Source organism: Lithobates pipiens, unplaced genomic scaffold, assembly GCF_037356315.1.
Source record: "Lithobates pipiens isolate NorthernLeopardFrog02 unplaced genomic scaffold, aLitPip1_a1.2 Scaffold_37, whole genome shotgun sequence".
Taxonomy (NCBI): domain Eukaryota; kingdom Metazoa; phylum Chordata; class Amphibia; order Anura; family Ranidae; genus Lithobates; species Lithobates pipiens.
In genome coordinates, this window is record NW_027507825.1 from 4,913,054 (window position 1) to 4,935,562 (window position 22,509).

General features: G+C 44.4%; 2 protein-coding genes across 7 annotated transcripts in view; both read left to right on the forward strand.

Annotated features, from left to right (window-relative positions):
- LOC143956606 (NACHT, LRR and PYD domains-containing protein 12-like) overlaps positions 1 to 22,509 on the forward strand; it is a 198,475-nt gene that overhangs the window by 135,594 nt on the left and 40,372 nt on the right. The gene's annotated exons all lie outside the window — the stretch shown is intronic.
- LOC143956493 (NACHT, LRR and PYD domains-containing protein 12-like) overlaps positions 1 to 22,509 on the forward strand; it is a 79,789-nt gene that overhangs the window by 18,013 nt on the left and 39,267 nt on the right. For 5 of the 6 annotated variants that reach the window (XM_077466676.1, XM_077466677.1, XM_077466675.1 and 2 more), the window contains exons 3-4: positions 8,390 to 8,512; positions 17,801 to 17,961. In XM_077466676.1, coding sequence (XP_077322802.1) covers positions 8,476 to 8,512; positions 17,801 to 17,961 — 198 coding nt within the window. In that variant the 5' untranslated portion in view covers positions 8,390 to 8,475. Of the gene's footprint in view, positions 1 to 3,198; positions 3,380 to 8,389; positions 8,513 to 17,800; positions 17,962 to 22,509 lie in introns of those variants that run through there. The other variant, XM_077466679.1, reaches the window with a different exon arrangement.

Consider the following 22,509-nt stretch of genomic DNA (forward strand, 5'->3'; position numbering starts at 1 on the left):
CCTCCATCCCATCCTACTGACCTCCACTGCCACCCCTCTGCCTCCCTAGCTCCCTTAGTGATGTCATCTCTCACATTCACTTGTACAATATGCTTGATATATAGGCATACCCCTCCCCCTTTTTTAACCTCTCTATCCTTGCGATAAATGGTATAACATTGAATAGTTATTCATGAGAGCTGTTGAACCAGGTCTCTGTTATTCCCACAAAATCCAAAGCCTCCTCAAACAACAGTATTTTTAGTTCACCCATCTTGTCCGCCAGGCTCCTGGCATTGGTGAACATGCCACGTAGCTTAGACCAGTCGTATATTATCCTCTTATTGGGTGTTCCACTTTTGCAACTAGGACTTGTTACTATACTTACCTTGGGTTTATGTGCTTTAGTCAACCTACCACTAATGCCCCCAATTATACCCTCTGGAATATGTTCCATGCTAACTATCTCTACCTCTGGGCCCTCCCCCCATCACCTAGTTTAAAAACCCCTCTTACTTTTTGGCCATCTTTGCCCCCAGCTGATCTGTACCCTCCTCAGTTAGGTGCAGTACATCCCTTCTATAATACTGGCGATTGACTGAGAAGTCAGCTCAGTCCTACAGGAACCCAAACCCCTCCTTACTACACCAGATCCTCAGCCACTTGTTTACTTCCCTATTCTCCCTCTGCCTTTCTGGTGTGGCTCGAAGTACTGGTAGTATTCCTGAGAACACTGCCTTGGAGATCCTTTTCCTCAGTTTAGCTCCCAAGTCCCTAAAATCGTTCTTTAGGACACTCCATCTTCCTCTTAATTTGTCATTGGTGAGAACGTGCACCATGACAGCTGGGTCTTCTCCAGCCCCTCCCAGTCCATGATTTGCCAAACCCGGGCGCCCGGTAGACAACATACAGTTTGGCGCTTCAGGTCTTTGTTACAGATTGACCTCTCTGTCCTTCTAAGAACTGAGTCCCCTACCATCAGAATCTGTCTTCCCTTTCCCTTAACTTCTTAAGTCCCTCAGCTCCAGCAGTGCTGGTCTCTGACAGGTTTCACCAATGTCACTCAATGGAGGTACTTTTTGGGATGCTTAAGCCCTGGATCAGCCTCCCCGGCACTTCCTCCTCTACCCTTCCTGATGGTCACTCATCTACTATTACCATCTTACCATGCTCAAGCACCCATGCCGATCACCCATTTTTCAGGCCTCTATGTGTGAAGTTCATAATATCCTGTATGACCTAAAAATTCTGAAATATTAAAAAGTTTCCGCAATGCTGCTTCCGGCCACTAGGGGGACTGTTAATGTTTTAAAGGCGAAGTCCAGCCTGGGCTAGTTTGGCTGGGCTTTTCCTATGGGTCATAGGAGTGCAATTTGTTTTGCACTCCTGTCACCCATTTTTAGGTCTGAAGTTGTAACTGCCAACAGTCAAAGCAGCGTGTCATCCCGACTTCCATAGTCTGGATCCAACAGCAGTATCAGCATCTCATCAAGCTACTCCCCATCCCTCCACAGCTCAGTGCTCCAATGAGCATGGAGGATCAGAGAGAAGAGACGCTGACTGACAGATCTGTGAGAACCGAGCCATCGGCGGTGTTCGGTGGCTCGGTTCTCAGTGCAGAGATGCCGGGGGAAAGCTGCAGTATTGGTTCGATGCTCCATCCACCGAGATAAGTATGACTAGGAAAAAAATGAAAACCCATTCTTCTCTTTTAAGAGATTGTAAAGGTAGAATTTTTTTTTTTTTACCTTAATACTTTAAAACCCATACCTCCCAACCATCCCGGATTGCCCGGGAAAGTCCTGCCTTGGAAGGTCTGTCCCAAGTCCCAGGCACCTTCATTCCGGGACAATATAGTGTCCCTGAATTGCCTACTGGGGCCGATCTGATGCCCCTAAAATGCCACCGCTGTCACTCACTGCCTGGCCGAGATCCACTTTATTATTAACCACCAGACACTGCCTGGCTCACTGCCCAAACAACTGGTTGCTCGCCATGGCCCACCTGGCATCTAGCAACCAGTGACATCATGACAAGAAAGAGAGTAGGGCCCCAGCATTCAGAGTGAGCCAGAGGAGGATTTAAATTCCTCCTCCTGGCGCCTAGGCTCCACAGTCATCAAAAGGACCGCCAGCTCTGCCCCCGACTCGGCCCCCCAAGTCTGGGTCTCACCTGAAGTAGGCTGTTCCTGCCACTGGAAGAAAGGTAGGAAAAATGCTCCCTGCAGTGCCCCGTGGATGCTCATGGTCACTCTGCATCCTCCCATACACTGCCCCCTCCAGTCATGCTGTACAGTCCCCCCATACTGCCCTTCACTGTCGCCCCTCTCATCATACTGCCATCCACTGCCCCCCTCCTATCATACTGCCCTCCACTACTACCTCTCCCATCTTACTGCCCTCCACTACCACCCCTCCCATCATACTGCCCTCCACTACCCCTCTCATCATACTGCCCTCCACTACCCCTTCCCATCATACTCCCCCCATCTTTCAGTATGACAATGACCCAAAGCATACATCCAAATCAGCAAAGGAATGGCTTCACCAGAAGAAGATTAAAGTTTTGGAATGGTCCAGCCAGAGCCCAGACCTGAATCCTATTGAAAATATGTGGGGTGATCTGAAGAGAGCTGTGCACAGGAGATGCCCTCACAATCTGACAGATTTGGAGTGTTTTTGCCAAGACGAGCAGGCAAATATTGCCAAGTCAACATATGCCGTGTCAAGATAGGCTCATACCCAAAAAGACTGAGTGCTGAATTAAAATCAAAAGGGGCTTCAACTAAGTATTAGTTTAAGGGTGTGCACACTTATGCAACCATATCATTTTATTTTTTTATTTTTACTTCCCTCCACCTAAAAGATTTCAGTTTGTTGTTCAACTGAGTTGTACGGCTTATAGGTCACACTACAGGTGAAAAAGGTTCTGGAATGATTTGTCTTTGTCTCATTTCTTTACATCACAGAAGCATGACATTTTACCACCCGTGGTGTGTATACTTTTTATATCTACTGTATATGGGGATGAGCAGCAGATACTCCGAGTGTTTTTTTTTCTCTTAAGTCATCAAAAGTATTAATATGTAACAAACACATCTAGACAGGAAAAAAAATCATACATACAAAAAACCTGCAGAGCAAAATGGTGTAAGGGAGAGTTACTCGGTGTGGCACCTTGGCAACATCCACACAGAAGTAAATAAAACACGTTGGTATTTGTTCCTACTGAAATCACATAACAGCTACAGCCCAGCAGAGTGTGTGACATTGAAGGGGAGCTGCACTGCAATGGAACTTGTGGAGCCCAGCAGATGACAGATAGACCACCTGGAGAATTTGACACAGTCCCCCATAAATGTTTACTGTACAAAATAAGGTCCGTTGGCATGGACCATAGGGTGAGTACATGGATTGAACACTGGCTATAAGAGCGGGTTCAGAGGGTGGTGATAAATGGGGTGTACTCAGAATGGTCAGGGGTGGGTAGTGGGGCCCCCCAGGGTTCTGTGCTGGAACTAGGGTTGAGCTGAACAAGCCCCCCCCCCCCCCCGTTCGGTTCGCACCAGAACATGCAAAAGAATGTGTTTGAACACACGAACCGTTAGTCTATGGGACACGAACATGAATAATCAAAAGTGCTCATTTTAAAGGCTTATATGCACGGGATTGTCATAAAAGTGTTTGGGGACCTGGGTCCTGCCCCAGGGGACATGTATCAATGCAAACATTTTTTTTCAAAACTGATGTTTTTTCAGGAGCAGTGATTTTAATAATGCTTAAAGTGAAACAATAAAAGTGATATATTCCTTTACATTTTGCACCTGGGGGGTGTCTATAGTATGCCTGTAAAGTGGCACATGTTTCCCATGTTTAGAACAGTCTGACAGCAAAATTACATTTCTAAAGGAAAAAAAGTAATTTAAAACTACTGGCGGCTATAATGAATTGTCAGTCCGCAATACGCATAAAAGTTCATTGATAAAAACGGCATGGGGATTTCCCCACAGGGGAACCCTGAACCAAAATTTAAAAAAAAATGTGTGGGGGTCCCCCTAAATTCCATACCAGGCCCTTCAGGTCTGGTATACATTTTAAGGGGAACCCCGCACCAAATAAAAAAAAAATTTGCATGGGGATCCCCCCAAAAATATATACCAGACCCTTATTAGAGCATGCAACTTGACAGGCCCCAGGAAAAGAGGGGGAGACGAGAGAGCGCTCACTTCTAGGATCACATGTTTTCGGGGTGAATTAATTAGAACATATAAAAGTTTGGCGCTAACTCTCATGTGTTTGTAGCTGTGAATAACTATATAACTATAATACTATACTATAACTGTATAATATATAACCACACAAATAGAATTCAATCATACAGTGAACAATCCTCATGTAGTGGAGTTAGTTAGTGCCAATATATGTTCTAATTGATAGCTAGGTGATATATTCACTTTTTGAAGGGGCAGCTTTACTCAATTTTCACTTTATTTGTGTTTATTTGGCGCCTCTTCTTGTTTATTGATTTGCACATTTCAGGGGTGAATGCCTGGAAGGGAGAATACCTGTGTTCTGGGAATTCTTCTCAGAATGCATGGGGCCCTTGTAACAGAACCGATCCCCCACACTCCGATTGAGTGTTTTCCGTCTATATGCCGCTTCCTAAGTCCTGGAACACAAGTCCAATGGATCTGGCTATAGGAACCCCCAAGAACTAGACGACACCAGTCTTAGGAGGACATCAGGAATGCCCTTTATTTGAGATCTCCCACAAATATATACAGCGGGGTGACTAAAACCTAACCTAATTAGCATGAGCTAATTATCTGAATCAACACTCAGACTAGTTGACTGAGGGATAAGACTTTTCGGCTCCTAGCTCACTAACAATTCAATTGCAGGTTAATTAGCACAAACAACAAAACAACAATAGGTAAAATACTCTTTAGAATCTGTGTCAAGCCAGACTAAACTCATTTACATTATACAAGACAGACAGGTGGCTGGAGGTGATGATATTAGCATCTAAGAGTTTGTGTGATTCAGTCTATTGCTAACATGGCATTTACATATCCAGAGTCTGTGTGTCTTGGGGGGGGCACGGACCTGAATCCAAGTAACACCACCTCAGGGGTCCCCAGGCATACAGCTCACAAAGAGCACCGTTCCCCCAAATGCGAGGGCCCATAATCACAAGGCAAGAGGCCCGCATTTAGTCCCCTCCAAGAGCCTCGGTCCAAGATAGGTCTGTCATATTACATATGTACAGGGTTCAGCCCCATCTATTGGTCGCATATTTCAGCCTGTTATAGACTTTGACAGGCTGTAGACAGTGGGACTGGCTGCTGCACCTGAAAACACCAGGGTTGGCTGCATAGCAGCTAAACGCCCCCCATGCCAAGGGGCTTAGCAATCCTACCGCCGACAGTTTGTCAAAATCACCTGTATTGGGGCTGCTACAAAGCTATGTGTTTGTCCCTATGGAATTTCTTCCTTTGTAGCCCAGGTAGTAAGAACCCATCAGCAACAGACGAAAAACAAGCTCTGGACTGCCACACTCTTCAGAAAACCACTTTCTTTTATTGGAAAATCACATCACAGCTCAACAAACACAGCGAACAAGGAAAAATTGCTGACGTTTCGCACTAGCTGTAGTGCTTAATCATAGCAAATGATCAGTGGCCTATACTGATTCAAGATTGAGGATTATATTGGGATAAGATTATGAGAGTTTAGGCTGACATTAGTGTTTTAGTCTTATTTATTGTCTTACAGCAAATATGAATCACTTTAAGGACCCAGAATTCATAGCCAGTTTCATAGACAAATACAGGGAGATGAGGAATTTGTCGGAGGTAAAACACAGCTTATATTATAATAAACAAGCTAGGAGGTCAACGCTGGAGAAACTTCTGGAATTTGTGAAGACTTGGGTCCCCAATGCAACCATCGTGTTCTTGGAAAAGAAAATTGGGATATTGAGGAACATGTATAAGAAGGAGCATAATAAGATCCAGAAATCACTCCAATCAGGACCTTCAGCAGTGCAAGTCTATGTACCCAGGTTGTGGTACTTCAACAAACTGCACTTCCTGGATGAGCAGACTGAAGCCAGGGAATCACATTCTACCCTTCCCTGCAGCTTTCCCTCCACCCTTCCCTCAACCCCAGTAGAGGCTGACGAGGAACAACCAGCTGGAGGCAGGTATAATATTTTTACACATATTTATTGTCCTAATATTAATGATGTTAACTAGATGTTATAATTGATAGCACATTAATGATTTAAAACAAAGAGATTTACATATCAATAGACAGTAGTGGCCAAAAATGTTTGTGAGAAGAATGAAAAATGCTGAGGTCAGAGTGATAGTCTTTTCTATTTATTAACATTCAATTTGCAAGTCACGAGCTGAAAATTGTGTGTGATTGATGAAGCAAAAACTAAAACGATGTCCCATTTTTATACACAGGATGAGCTCAGCCAGGAGGAGGGTCTGGAAAGCGGCAGCCAGGAGGAGGACGTGCCCAGTGTCAGCCAGGAGGAGGCCGTGCCCAGTGTCAGCCAGGAGGAGGCCGTGCCCAGTGTCAGCCAGGAGGAGGCCGTGCCCAGTGTCAGCCAGGAGGAGGTCGTGCCCAGTGTCAGTCGGGAGGAGGCCGTGCCCAGTGTCAGCCAGGAGGAGGCTGTGCCCAGTGTCAGCCAGGAGGAGGGCATGCCCAGTGTCAGCCAGGAGGAGGCCGTGCCCAGTGTCAGCCAGGAGGAGGGCTTGCCCAGTGTCAGCCAGGAGGAGGGCATGCCCAGTGTCAGCCAGGAGGAGGGCGTGCCCAGTGTCAGCCAGGAGGAGGGCGTGCCCAGTGTCAGCCAGGAGGAGGACGTGCCCAGTGTCAGGCAGGAGGAGGCCGTGCCCAGTGTCAGCCAGGAGGAGGACGGGCCCAGTGTTAGCCAGGAGGTGGGTGGGCTCAGTAGGAGTTTCACCCAATCCCAGGTTCCTCCCCTCCGCCTTACAACAAAAAGGCCCAGGAAGGGGACGATGACGGAGGAGGCAGCACTGGGCAAGTGATGTCCTCAGAAGCCCTCCCAATGCTGAAGAGGCCTATGGCTGCTATTTAGCCACATGATTGTAAAATTGGAGGAGGGCCAATGCCTCCTCTGTGAGGGAATTATTGGTGATGCCCTTCACAAGGGGTTGAGGGGCCAGCTGACTGAGAACAGCCACATATATGAGCTTGCCCATCCTCATCCCCCTGCCACAAGTCCACCACCAGAGGCACAGCCTCCAAGGAAGGTTGCAGGGAAGCGTGGAGGGAAGGCTGCAGCGAAGGGAAGAAAGTGACGGCCTGGGTTCGGTCTGATCTGACAGAAGACGCAGGCTGGTATAATACCACAGCCTGGGGACAGATATGTCATCTGCTGCTGGTCCTAATCTCTGGGATTCCTGGACTATATTGTGCTCCAAATTATATGGACTCCTCAAGCTAACAAATTTATTTTCCACAGACTTGATGTGTTCCCTGGGGGCCAAAAGGCTTTGCAAATTCCAAAAGTTTCTCTTGCATTGCCTTCCTCTTTATTTTGTTATCAGCCAGAATAAATGGAGATTTTATTTTCTGTAAATACTTTCCTATGTGTTTTTCTACAAAAAGGACAGTTTGTTTGTGAGTAGGCAGGTACATTTCTAAAAGACAATGTCAAATTAACAAGGGACACCAACCTCCTTGAGGTTAATAAAGAATACAAGACAATAATGTTATTGTGTTAACTTGACAAATAAATAAATAAAATTATATTTGGCGATCACTAGAAAATAATTTTTCAATAATCCCCAAAAATTCTTGATGAAATAAAAAAAAAAAAGACTATACAAATTAATTCTAAACATTATTATGGAGATTGGGCTTTTAAAAATGAAAAGATTATTCATGAGATCAGGAGAAATAATAAAGAAATCAGTTTGTGAGAACTCTGTGTAATTATGAGCAGCAAAACAACTCCATCTTCTAGCATTATAAAGAAGAAAATAATGCGCTGCATTAAAAGATCACAGAATTTGCTGCGTTAGGAATGTGCTAGCTCCAATACGAACGCTGGTTTTACCACACCGAGCATTTCCGTCTCGTACTTGCTTCAGAACATGCGTAGTTTTTGGTACGTCGGAACAGCACACAGATGAGCGGTTTTCCAGATAGGAATTGGTTCCATTGGAAATGTTTGGACATGTTCTTTTTCTAGGTCCGTTAGAATTTTCGATGTAGAAAAGTCCAATGGGGCACATACACGATCGTAATATACGATGAAAAGCTCCCGTCTGACTTTTTCTGTCGGACATTCCGCTCGTGTGTACGCAGCATTAGAGAATGACAGCATCTTTTCTTGGTCTATACATATTTATTGAAATATATTATTATTGCAGGTCAATTAAAAGGGAAGATTCTGTCATGCGTCTCGGTGGATGTAATGAACTGATTTCTGCTCCAGATGAACGATAACAAATAAAATATGGAATGGATAACATCCGTCTTCAAGACAGAGCCTGGTAAGCAGCAATTGTTACCTTGTATTTCTATCATCTTTATGGAGAATTAAAGCTCTATAACCTAATTTACATAGATATTCAATTGTATTTTATGCTATAGTGAGGCTATAAAGTGATTGTAAATCCTCACCTTGTAAAACAACCCATTCAGTTTAACCACTTCCAGCCAAACCCATAGAAGATATATTGCTAAAGGGCAGCCCTCCTGTACCAGTTCATGTGTATATATACAGATTCTGCACTCACACCTACGGGGGGGGGGGGAGGGGACGTATGCCACCGGCGGGCCACTTCTGATGTGACTAATCACAGCAGAAGCCAATCTGTAGGTGCCGGGCACTGGATGTCCACCGGCATCCGCCAATCGTCAGTAAAACGCACAGAACGGAGCTCTGCCTACATAAACTAGGCAGATCTCAGTTCTAACAGGTGGGAAGGGATGGTGTGATAGGCTCATCGGAGACAGGGGCTTTTGGAGGGGACTGAATGTTAGCCTCTTGCACACTGACTATGAGTCCTGGCATTTGAGGGAGCTACAAGCATTTAGGAAGATATTCTGTTATGTAATGCAAAAGGAGATTATTAAAGAGGCCATGATGGTCTCTGCCAGCTTGGGACTCAGTGGACAGATGTATGTGAAAGGAATGCTGACTAATGAGATCTGGAAAGCCCTGGTCTTTCACCCAATAGTTTATTGTGCTCATTAACACACCTTTGTCTCCTAGCAAACTATTGGGGGATGTGTTTCTACTTATGCATAACCCCCAACTGTCCCAGATTGCCTGTGAAAGTCCAGCTGTGGAAGGTCTGTCCTGGGCACCTTCATTCCGGGACATTACAATGTCCCACAATTACCCCCATTGGCCAATCTGATGCCCCCTAAAAGATGATACCGCATTGCCTCTATCCCTCACTGTCCGCTGTACTAGTTCTGGCCCGAGACCCAATTTATTTCACCCCCAGATGCTGCCTGGCTCACTGCCAAAACAACTGATTGCTAAACATGGGCTGCCTGGTGTCTAACAACCAGTGGCGTCATAATGAGGAGGAGAGCGGAGCTCCAGCATTCAGAATGAGCCGGAGGAGGATTCCTCCTCCTTGCGCCTAAGCTCCGCCCGCCTCCGCCTGCCGACTCCGAGGTACTGATTATGTCCACTGCTCTACTCTGCTCCAAACACTTTTTATGACAATACCATGCATATAAGCCTTTAAAATTAGCATGTTTGAGTTCTCCCATAGACTTTTAAAGGCTGTTCCGTGGCTTTCGAATTTGCCGCGAACACCCAAAATTGTTCACTATTCAGCAAACTGGCGAACAGCCGATGTTCGAGTCTAACTCCTGTTCAACTTGAACATAAAGCCCATCCCTACCCAGGGGGGAGCTCAGGATTTCCTCTCAGGGATGTCTGTGGGCCTGGGTGTGTGGAGAGTTTAAAGGAGCCCATTGTCTTTCTAAAGGCTGAAAGTGTGGGATGTATGAAAGGGTGTGTCCTTAGGGTCTGGGGCCAGAGGGAAGGTGCCAGCCATGGGATTATGTGTGTTGAGGTGTATGTGGAGGAATCCTCCAGAGTGACCCATGTTTTCCCAGCCCTGTGGACATTCCAGTCCACAATCCTAGTCAGCTGGCAGGCTAGATAATATTTGCGGAGGTCTGGAAGACCGATCCTACCTTTCGTTTTGGTGCATGTAAGGCACGTGTATTTGATGTGAGGGGCATTGTTCTTCCAGATGAAGACTGAACACGCTTTTTTGTATGATGCAAAAAAAGAGGGGGGAGGTGGATTGGGACCATCTGCATTAAATAAAGTAGGCGGGGAGAATAATAATTTTTATTAGAGCTGAGTGTCCAACCCAGGATACGTTAAGGTTGACGAGTCGACCCCCTGGATGCTGCGGTTGCGCCGGGGGCTCCCCAGGTGAAGGTGGTGGATGTTATGAAATATCTGGGTATATATTTGACAGCAAACCCTGATCAGTACATTAATAAAAATTTAATCCAACTACTAAATAAATTTAAGCGAAAATGTGACGTCTGGATTCGGCTCCCTTTATCGGTGATGGGTCGGTGTAGCCTGATTAAGATGATATGGATGCCTCAACTGCTATACGTCCTACATAATGCACCGGTATGGATATGCAAGAAATGGTTTAAAAAACTTGAAACCCTCTTTCGGGAGCTTATCTGGAAGAAGGGTATGGCTAGGATCCGGCTCCAGACGTTGCAGTTACCAATAGATAGAGGGGGCTTGGCGGTGCCACACCCCAGGATCTGGCGGCGCAGCTGCAGCATCTGGCGGGTTGTGACTCTGGAACTGGAAGAAACCTAAAAGGAGGGATTATGATGATAGGAGCCCTACATGAAACCATAGCCGAGGTTTTGGAGGCAGACTCCTTCCAGTATAAAAATTCTGTAACTAGTATGGTGGGTAAAGTATGGGAAACGGTAAAAACATGAATGGGGTATACAGGGTTGTCAGAATTTATGCCGCTATGGGATAACAAAAACCTACCAGAATTACTTTTAACAGGGAAGGTTAAAATATGGGAAAGGCAGGGTATAACTAGACTGATCCAACTATATGACGGCAATGTCTTAAAGACATTCCTGGACCTAAAAAAGGAATATGATATACCACAACAATCATTTTTTAGATATCTACAGTTGAGACATGCTTTAGCAGCCCAGTTTGGGGTACATATGCCAGTGTGGGATAAAACACCTCTACTTCAGAAATTACTTACAATGGATAGGGCCAGCGGGTGTATATCAGTAATATATAATCAGCTATGTATGAATTTTAACCAGGAAATTGATCACCAGAACCAAAAGAGGAGGTGGGAAAAGGATATTGGAGAAATATCAGATGAGCAGTGGAGGAGAATAATGGAACTGGGGCCAATGACATCGGTTTCTCCCTCACAAAAAATCTTGCATCTGATGCTAGTACACAGGGCTTATTATACACCTAAGAGATTATATTTGTTTGGTAGGAAAAACAATGACAGATGCCCTAGATGTCGGAGACAGGGAGACCTTATGCATATGGTGTGGCGATGTCCGAAGCTGTTTCGTTATTGGAGGGGAGTGGTGGAAACTATAAATAAAATCTTTGAGGTAGAATTGGAAATGGACCCGATATTCTGCGTGTTGGGCTATAGGAAGGTTCCGGGAGAATAAAAATGTATTACGGTGGCAGTTATACGCTGCCTATTCCAAGCGTGTAGAATAATTGCACAAAGATGGCAGGCGGAGAGGGCCCCATAGGTGAGTGAATGGATCCAAGTCATTAGTGAACTAATATGGAAAGAGAAGACAGTATATGTAAAAAGGGGGAATCTTAGAGAGTTCGAAAAAATATGGAGGCCATGGGCAAATGAGATGGGGTACCCTATAGATTAGAAAGGAGTAGGAGAGAGAAAAGATTAAAACTAAGAAAGGTAAGGTAGACTTTAACCTATGCCATCAGTAAATCCCCCAAAAATATATTAGAAAAATAGGTAATAAAGGTGAGAGGAAAGGAGGAATGGGTAAGGAGAGGGGAGGGAAGGGAAGAGAGGAAAGAAAAAGAAGGAAAAGGAAAACTGCAGTAGAATAGCAATGTTAAGGAGGGAAGGGGGGTTTTGAGAAGGGAGGGGGAGGAGGGAGGGGATATTGATAAAAGGATGATAATTAAGGAAACACGGAATATAGAAGATAAGAATTATTGTAATGAGATATTATTCTTGTAATAGTGATATATTATTGTTTTTTAAAATGTTGACGTGTATTATGATGTTTTGTAAATGTGAAGGAAAACGGAATAAAGAGTATTAAACAGTTAAAAAAATAAAATAAAAACAGGATACGTTAAGGTTGGTCCAATCCTTCAGATCTACTTGGATCCTGGAGAGGGCTGCTAAGAATTTATGGCTATAAAGATCAGACATTTTCCTGGTGATTAGGATGCCAAGGTAGGTGATGACCTCCCTTTTCCATAGGAATGGGAATGATTCCTGACAGTGGGAAACCTCCTGTTGGGGGAGTGAGACTTTCAGAGCATATGATTTGGAGTAGTTAATTGATTTTAGACAGGACTCTGTAGAGTAAGTAGGATATCGTCAGCGAAGGCCACGACTTTAAAGTCTTTGTTCACTATAGAGATGCCCTTGATGTCTGGGTTGGATCTTAGTCTGTTTAGGAGGGCAGCTAGACAAATCGATCTCCCTGAATGGTATGCCTTTTACTTCCCCAGAGAGCTGAGGAAGCCAGTCTCCCACAATCCTTCTCCTAAAGCCCAAAGGCAAAGATCCAGATGCCACAGATTGGACCCCACATCTCCTGGAGTCCAACTCTCACACAGAGATCTACCCCTGCACAGTCATACCTACAGTACATAGTTATATAGTTAGTAAGGTTGAATAAAGACACCAGTCCAACCTGACTGAGTGTGGGTATATGTCTACAATTGTCCCTATCCCTGTACATCCTGTCCCATTAAGAAGCTCATCTATTATTATTATTATTTTATTTTATTTAAGGTACCCATATAGCGCCATCAATTTATGCAGTGCTCCACACATACATCGCACACACACATTAGTCCCTAATCTCAAGGAATCTAAGGTCCCCAACTCACACCCATATACCAGGGCCAATTTTGGACAGAAGCTAATCAACCTACCAGCAAGTCTTTGGAGTGTGGGAGGAAACCGGAGTACCCGGTGTAAACCCACACAGGCACAGAGAGAACATGCAAACTCCAGGTAGGTAGTGTCGTGGTTGGGATTTGAACCAGTGACCCCTTTTACTGCTAGAAGAGAGTGCTACCCACTACACCACTGTGCAGCCCAAAGGGGGGAGCAGGTAGAGGAACCCACATTGTATATGGCCCAATCCCCCGTTGATATTGTCTATCCCTTGTTTTCAGCAGGGTAAGGCAAATGGGGGATGCCTGGGAAGGTTTGGTGGACTTAGGGGGGATCTGCTGTCCGAGGGTGCATAGGAGGCATGGACAACTAAGTTCAGGGAAATGTTCATCTGAAGCTTCGTGAGTAAGTAGGGAACAGCATTACCTGCGGGGAAGGTGACTGGAGTACAGTTCTGAAGTCCCATTCATTGTCTTGCATAGTTGACGTTTTCTCTGATCATCTGGGGTATGTGGATTTCAGGCACTTTATTGGAATTATAAGAGCATACAAACAAACTGTCAATAACAGAAACTGGTGATGGTTACACTTACAAGCATACTGATTTGAGTCAAATCAGATGGGGTTAGGCATCATCATCAGGGAGTGGCGACTGGCCCCGGACTGTGCAGGGGTAGATCTCTGCATGAGAGTCAGTCTCCAGGAGACGTGGGGGTCCAATCAGTAGCGCCTGGATCTTTGCCTTTGGGCTTTAGGAGAAGGATTGTGGGAGACTGGCTTCCTCGGCTCTGTGGGGAAGTAAAAGGCATACCATTCAGGAAATTCGATCTAAGGTATGTCTAGCTGCTCGCAAAAAACAGATAGATCTTCCGAAGTCCGGAGAAGTGCGGTGCAGCCTCTAGTGAAGGCAGAGAGGCAGAACGGGAACTTACATCTATATTGGATCTTGTGAGCACGTAAAGTCTCCATCAGGGGGGCGTAGTGTGCACCTTTTTTGAGATATTTGAGAAAGATCCTGGAATAACTTAATGTCTGTGCCATTAAACAATATGCGTCCTCTTTCTCTAGCTTTATGTAATATTTCTTCCTTAAGGGAGAAGTTTACAATGCAGCAAACAACATCCCTGGGTTGTTCAAAATCACAGGGAGGGGGTCTCAGAGCATTGTATAACGGTTCTATCTCAATGGGGGAATCATCCGGGCGATCCAGCAGGTTGTTAAATATGGAGCAGATTGCCTGTGGCAATGCTGATGTCTCTATTCCCTCGAGGACTTCCCTCACCCTGATATTGTGTCTGCATCCCCTGTTGTCTAGGTCTTCTACCTGGTGGTGGAGGTCAAAGATGAGGAGTAATTGCGAGTCATACTTTTTTTGTACTTGACTGACGGCCTCTGCTTGTATTTGGGAGGTCTGCTCTACGTCTAGGAGTTGCTGGGTCATGTTTTGAATGTCCGATTTCAGGTCGGATATGGCTGATATGAGCATGTTTGATATCCAGAGCAACCCTTTGTAGTTCTTTTTGCAGATGGAGCAGGCTCAGGGTTTGATCCAGGGATCGATCGCCGTCCATCAGTGAATCGGAGATGCTGTTAGGCGAGTCCGGGGTCGAGGCCTGTGAGGCCTGTGCTGCCTCATGCTTCCCTCGCTGTTGGCTCCGGAACAGCTTGGATATATTCTTACTGAGCTGTGTTCCAGAGTCCTTCAGATTGCAGGGTACCGGGGTGCTTCTGGTGGGCTTACCCATGTTTGGAGTTGCCGATGTGTCCCTGAAAAAAAGCGTTTGATGTCCTCAGTGTACGGAAGCTCTCATTTCAGGCAGCCATCTCCGGTCTCGTCCAAGCCATGCCCCGAAAAATATTTTTTTACATTTTTTAATTTCCCAAAATTTATGACAAAAAATTACAACTTTAAAAAACGTGCCATGCCTCTTACTAAATACCTTGGTTTGTCTATTTTTCAAAAAGGTGTGAACCTGGTGGGTATTTGTACTGTCCTGGCATTTTTGGGTTTCAAGAAATGAGATCAGTCGTCAGTACATTAGGATTGATTGATTTTCAAATATATCTCCCATAGTTTGTGTATTCTATAACTTTCCTATAGACTAAATAATATAAACCTTTTTGGTTCTTTTCACCAAATGTAGTAGAATACATTTTGGGCTAAATTTATGAAGAACAATTATTTATTTGCAAAAGTTTATAACAGAAACAATGAAAAGCATGTAATTTTTCAAAATCTTCGGTCTTTTTTTCATTTTTTAAGCAAAAAAAATTTAAACCCCAGTGGGGATTAAATACCACCAAAAGAAATCTCTATTTGTGTAAACAAAATGATTTAAAAAAAATTGGCCTGGGCAGGAATGAAGGGCCGGTATCAAAGTCTTTAAAGCCCAGTTGAATGTTCAGTTGGCTACTAGCCTGAACGTAGTCCCATCGTAACGAAATAACGTCACCACGTTATGTACAATTTTGTCCAACCGTGTGTATGCAACAGTTTCGGACAAAATCCAACAGATTTGGTTGTCAGAATATACAAGGGCTAAGATGTGCCTCTTTTAATCATCAACCCTGTAAATGTACCTTCATTAAATGTAACCATATTGCTACACTTAGAGGCGCCTCTCTTCTCTTCTATACTCTGGAGCTCCTGCTGGATTTTGCTTCTAATCCCTTTGTGGAGGCTTCCATTTGTGGATGGACATTTTATGGTCACATAACTATAATCTTTTTATATGGGCTATAAACTGAAGGATTTAGGAATAAATGGTTGTGGAACGAATCATCTGAGTTTGCATTATTTCTTATGGGGACATTTGCTCTGATATATAAGTGCTTTGGATTACAAGCATGTTCCTGGAACGAATTATCCGAGGTATTACTGTATTGCAAAGTAGTACAAAACAAAGATTAAAAGATACAAAGAAATAGATTTCCCCAGTTCCTGAAAATGTGGGATCTGAGTTATATCCACAATAAATATGGCTTGGCAACTGGGGTATCTGGCGCTACCTTTTATCAGAAGAAATAATAATAATAATAATTCTAAATACTTAAAAAGAAATGTATTTTAGACGAAAAAATCCACAAAATGCCAGTGAATCTAATAAAACACCAACCTATCTCACGGCTAGTAGTCTCATATGTCCAATTACTATCACATACAGATATTCGCTCCTTATCAAATGAAAAACACAGCACAATCCTCCAGAACCCACCAACTATAGTTCAGTGTAAAAAAACACAAAACCACAAGTGACTTCTGCCAAAATCGTATATCAATCGCATGGGTTAACCTAATGCGATTCAGACACGATTATGGTGAGTATAATATTAACTGATATACTCTTTAACAGTGCTTTAAAAAATCCAAAATATACCAGAAAGATTGTAAGTAAATTCTGTAAAGAACATCTAAATAACAAAAAAGTGATACTTTATGCGGCCTTAGTCTTAAAATCGCATGAGTGTTAAATGTGATTTCTCCAGCAACTCATCAGCTAAATTAGTAAATAAATCTACTATAAAAGTGCAAAAAACTCTCAAAAATATAAAGTGCGTTAGATCCAAGTGAAAAATCTAAATAATAGAGTGCAAAATATATATCAAGATAATAAAGTGCAAATTTTATATCACAACCAATACCCAAAGTAAATCGCAAGACCTAAAACATATATATAATAAAAATATATATATGTAAAAATAAAAATAAAAATAAAATTAAAATAAAAGTAAAAATAAAAATAAAAAATATAAATAAAAATAAAAATATAAATAAAACTGAAATAAAAATAAAAAGATAAAGAAAAAACCACACAAATTAGATAATTAAAAAAAACCCCAACAAAATGATAATTTAGTGTCCACTTGTCCAAAAATCTTCAATAATGTAAGTCCAACAATAAATGTTCAAGGAGTGACTTTTGTGCTTGTTGCGAAATCTTCAAAGTGACTTCCGTGCTCCCCCACAAGGTGCCCCACTCACCAGAAGAATACACCCCTGCAGGGGTAATTCGCCTTTAATCAAATCTGAAGGAATCCAGCTCCTTGGCCCGTATTATATGATCATTCGTGTCCAGAAGGAAATTCCATTTATATCCTCATAAGAAAGAAATCATAATCTCCATAGTGTAATCCGTATAAAAAAACATTTATTTCCACAAAAAATAAAAAACAAAATTCATATGATAAAAAAGAAGAAGAAATGGTAGTCAATATGGAAACACAGTCCACCAAAAAGTTCTACTTCACATATGCTCCGTGGGTTATTGATCCATTTCATAGATGTCAGCCCCAAAAAAACAAAAAATAAAAATGTATATATAAAAAACAAACTTAAAAAATATATAAAATATATATATGCTAGTGACTCTCGGTCCTAGGGAACACGAACAATCTTGAGTGATATAAATTGCTCCGATGGAGATGATGTTAATGAGCGATATCCCCAGATTAGTACTGTTCTATAACCATCTGTATTATTGGTAAGTTCCCCTAGGATAGAGCCCTTATGGCGAAAAAACTCAAGCCAACAGCGAGTACCGTTCGGTGGATACGCAGCGTGTGCTCCAACTGCGTTCCATCCACCGTGGGCGACCCGGAAATGACGTAGTAAGCGTGAGTTATATCCACAACCCTGTGATTCTATTTTCTGTGTTTCTATAGACAACATCGAAGTGTTCTGCCGTCAGCTGTCTTCATATCGCGATTCATCACTGAGAAGTATATACGAGTATTACAAAGATGATCTGGTCTACATCTTGGAGAACATGGACACCGGGGCCCTCCTGAGAGAGCTAAAATCTCGGAATGTCTTAAACACAGATGTAAGGAAAAAATAATTCCAAATGAACTGTGATAAATGTCTATATCAGAGATAATCACATGTGAATATCATTGTTGCTGAAGTTATGTGCAAACCTTGACCTTCTCCGTAATGTCAAGGCAGGGCCGGCGCCAGCATAAGGCAGCCAAAGTGGTCGCCTAAGGGAGCCAGAAGAAGGGGGGCACCAAAGTCTGAAGTTCCCAATAAGTGCTAATGCTGATGCCGGCTCTCCTCTAATCTTTACCCAGCTCTTCAAAATGTGACACAGAAAGGTGGTGCGGCACAGCCTCGAGCGCTGCGAACTTCACCCGCTGCGCCCAGGCTCCACTCACTGCCATGGCTGCAACTCCTCTCCCAAGTTCTGGCTCCGCCTACTCCCCTCCCCCTCCTCTCTGACAGATGTTGGACAGGAAGAGCCAGACGGTCTTCATCAGAGACACCCCATCTCCCTTCAGCCCTCGGGCAGAAAAAAAGAACTTCTCTTCTTAGGGTCGCCACTTTTTCTTCAAGTCAAACCCGAACACTTTAGTGGCGCACAGCAATTTTGTTTTATAATATAAACTATACATATATTTTGCTATTAAATAACTAAAATAAATAAATAAATATTTTTTAATCATAAAAAGAGTCCCCCTTTACATCAGAGTCCACAGAGTTCCCTTTTTACATCTGAACTTGCAGAGTTCCCTTTCACTGTAATGGAGGACTCTGCAGACTCTGATGTAAGGGAGGACTCTGGGGACTGACATAAGGGATGCTCTGGGTGAATGAAATGATGAGGACCAGAATAAAGTGGGAGGAGCTTTTCCCTTCAGAGTTCTCATTCCAGAAACTCTCTACTTCTGGATCTTCGCAAACTGTTTTTTCACCAGCAGTTAATTCCAGTACTACAGCCGTGGTCAAAAGTTTTGAGAATGACACAAATATGTATTTTCATAAAGTCTGCTGCTTCAGTGTTTTTAGATCTGTCTGTCAGATGTTACTATGGGATACTGAAGTATAATTACAAGCATTTCATAAGTGTCAACGGCTTTTATTGACAATGAGATTAAGTTTATTCAAAGAGCAAATATTTGCAGTGCTGACCCTTCTTTATCAAGACCTCTGCAATTCAGTCTGGCATGTTGTCAATCAGCTTCTGGGCCACTGATAGCAGCCCATTCTTGCATAACCAATGCTTGGAGTTTGTTAGAATTTGTGGGGTTTTTTGTTCACCCGCTTCTTAAGAATTGACCACATGTTCTCCATGGGATTAAAGTCTGAAGAGTTTCCCGGCCATGGACCCAAAAATGTTTTGTTCCCCAAGCCACTTAGTTATCACTTCTTGCCTTATGGCAAGGTGCTCCATCATGCTGGAAAAGGCATTGTTCCTCACCAAACTGTTCTTGGATGGTGGGGAGAAGTTGCTCTCGGAGGATGTTTTTGTATCATTCTTGACATTTGTAGGACTTAAGCCCCCCTAAAATGCATATCCATAACCTTCCATTCATGACAGGCACCCCCCTCCAAACCCGATCCCCACCTTTAACAAACCACGGACAAGGTATGGAGTAAATGGCCAACCGGCCTTAATTTATTAACAAAATATATACTTTAATAAAAATACCATAAATAACTTTAAATTGTAAACATTCCCAGCCTTTAAACGGGTCATGGGTACTAGCATAACAACATACTGGTCACTGCGAATGACTTCCCACTTTTTGACCTCTTGACCTCCAGACGGAATCCCCTGTCTCGGAGGCTATACCAAACCATCGCAGTGACATACCCCTTTTTAAACCTTCCAGGTTAACCCCTCGTAACCTGAAAGTACATTAACCACCCCCATCGCATGGATGGGTACAACAGTCTTTTCTACCTGTAACCTCCCCTTTCCTACTCATTTTCATGGCAAAGAGGGACTTTCTAATTAATTGCAATTCATCTGATCGCTCTTCATAACATTCTGGAGTATATGCAAATTGCCATCATTAAAACTGAGGCAGCAGACTTTGTGAAAATTAATATTTGTGTATATTCTCAAAACTTTTGGCCACGGCTGTACACAATCCCTTCATTTATAGAGACACCTGATATTCAGGAGAACATGGATCGAGCGCTTCATAGAGCAATATATGCTTCTGGATCAGCATTATTAGTAACTAGGAATGAGCTTGATGTTCGACTCGAACATCCGCTGTTCGCACGTTCAGCGAATACCGAACGTTATGGGCCGTTCGCACCAAATTCACGTGGCGCTCACGGCCCACAATGCACTGCGCCATCGCAGTGCATTGCTGGCTCATGATTGGCCAAGCATGCACTGTGACCCCACATTCTTGACCAATCACAGCGCCGGCTGCAAAGAGAGCAATAATTGGCTACAGGCAAGATGCCTGTGGCCAATTATAGCTCAGGGTGGTTTAGTACACGGCCAACACTATATAAGGCTGACAGCGCTGAGGCCTTGTGTAGTGTGTTCCGGCGTGCAGGGAAAGAGCTAGATAGTCAGGGACAGTGTGTTCTTTTCTCAGGCATCTGCAGGAGTAATGGCGAGTACACACGATCGGACTATCCGGTGGACTTAGTCTGGCAGACAAACCTCCGGACTTTGAGGCGGAGGTCCGCCGGACTTCAAAATGAGCGGACCTGCCCACACACGACCAGATTTTTCTGATGGACTAGGTTCGGCAGACAAACCGCCGGACTATGGCCAGACTTTTGAAATGAACAGACTTGCCCACACACGGAGGAAAGTCCGTGAATTTTGAATGCGGCTCCAGGTAGACGGAACTAGCGAAGGAAGTCAATGTCGAGGGCACGCAGCCTGGTATGGCTCAGGAGGGGGGCGCTCGCTGGCTGAGCTCCAAGGAGTTGAACCTGCCCAAGAACTCAACGTTGGCCATGCTGCAGCGGCTGCACACACAGCAGAGGGTCATCAATGAGTACCTGTGCAACTACGGCACCAGGACAGGGTCAGGGGAGCTCGGTTTTTTCTCACCGTGCCAGTGGGGCATGATCAGGGATGCATGCACTGTCCTGTCACCGTTTGAATAGGCCACGAGGATGGTGAGCAGTGACAGTGCATGCACAAGTGACGCTGTACCTCTTGTCCACCTGTTGGAGCATACACAGCTGGGAATAATGGACAGAGCAGTTGAGGCAGAACAGAGGCAGGAAGAGGAGGACTTCCTTGCCTCTCAAGGCCCCCTTTATCCAGACAGTGTTCCTGCTGTCCCACACCCTTCACACAGGAAGAGGAGGAGGAGGAGGAGGAGGAGGATGATTGTGTCAGCATGGAGGTGGCGCCTGGCACTCAGCATCAGCAGCAGCAGTCTTTTAGGGATGATTTACAGTCCCAAGAAACCTGTGGACTTGTACATGGCTGGGAGGAGGTGTCTGCAGATCATGTTGTCCTTAGTGACCCAGAGGACTCCGGACCAAATGCCTCAGCTAGCCTACGCTACATGGCCTCCCTGATCCTGCAAAGCCTGCGGAAGGATCCTCGTATTCTTCGGATCAAGGAGAGGGACTGTCAAGATCAGGGGTCAGGCTTGAAGACCAATTGCTATAGCAGTTGCAGGACTACCACTAACCAGCAGGATAGGAACACAGGCAGTCACCCTGGCAGATGACACAGGCTCACCTGAGGTGTCTAAGTACTAACCGGTTTTCACCAGAGCTCCAGATGGTGGAGATGGATTTAGCTGCATGTTAGTACCAGGTCGCGGTCCTCAGGATCGCCCCACCAGGAGGTGAGCAAACTGGGGTTCAGTAGCAGATGAGCCAGTAAGGATCAAACAGAAGCATGGTCAGTAAGCAAGCCAAAAGGTCGGTAAGGAGTTGTTGCAGGTTGGGATCAGGCAGAAGTGTAGTCGTGAAACAAGCCAAGGGTCGATAACGAGCAGTAGCAAATATAAACGGCAGCAGGGAAGACAGGAGCGAGATACAGACTTAAAATAGCACAATATTCTGGCAAGGAGGAAGTGCAGAGACGTGGCTTATATCAGGAAGTTCATGGGAGGAGCAAAGAGTTCAAGTTTCAGCTGAAATCAAGGTACAAGGCAGGGTTGTCTAAAGGATCTGACAAGGCACTGTCCAGCATCTCAGATAGCTCAGAGAGAAGATTCATTGCCAGACACTGCTGAGGTCCCGGGTTCAAGTCTGGGTCCTGCCAGGGACCATTACTGGCTGGCCACTCTCCTTGTTCCATGGTACAAGGGTAAAGTTGCGGACCTTATCTTGCCATCGCAGAGGATGAGATATCTCCGGGAGACCTTGCAGAAAGGTCTGTGCAGCGCGTTCCCAGAGACTAGGAGGTTACAAACTCCTGGTCCCAGACAACATGTTGCTGAGGCTTCGGTCAGTCACAGAAGGATCGGTGGAGAAGGTGGCCATCTGACCGATGCATTCAGGCAATTTTTTAGTCCGCAGCCCCAAGGTATGGATCACTGGCCAGAGCTTGCACAGTATGCAATTGAGCTACTGGCCTGTCCTGCATCCAGCGTTCTTTCGGAACGCACCTTCAGTGCTGCTGGTGGCTTTGTAACTGATCACAGGGTGCGCC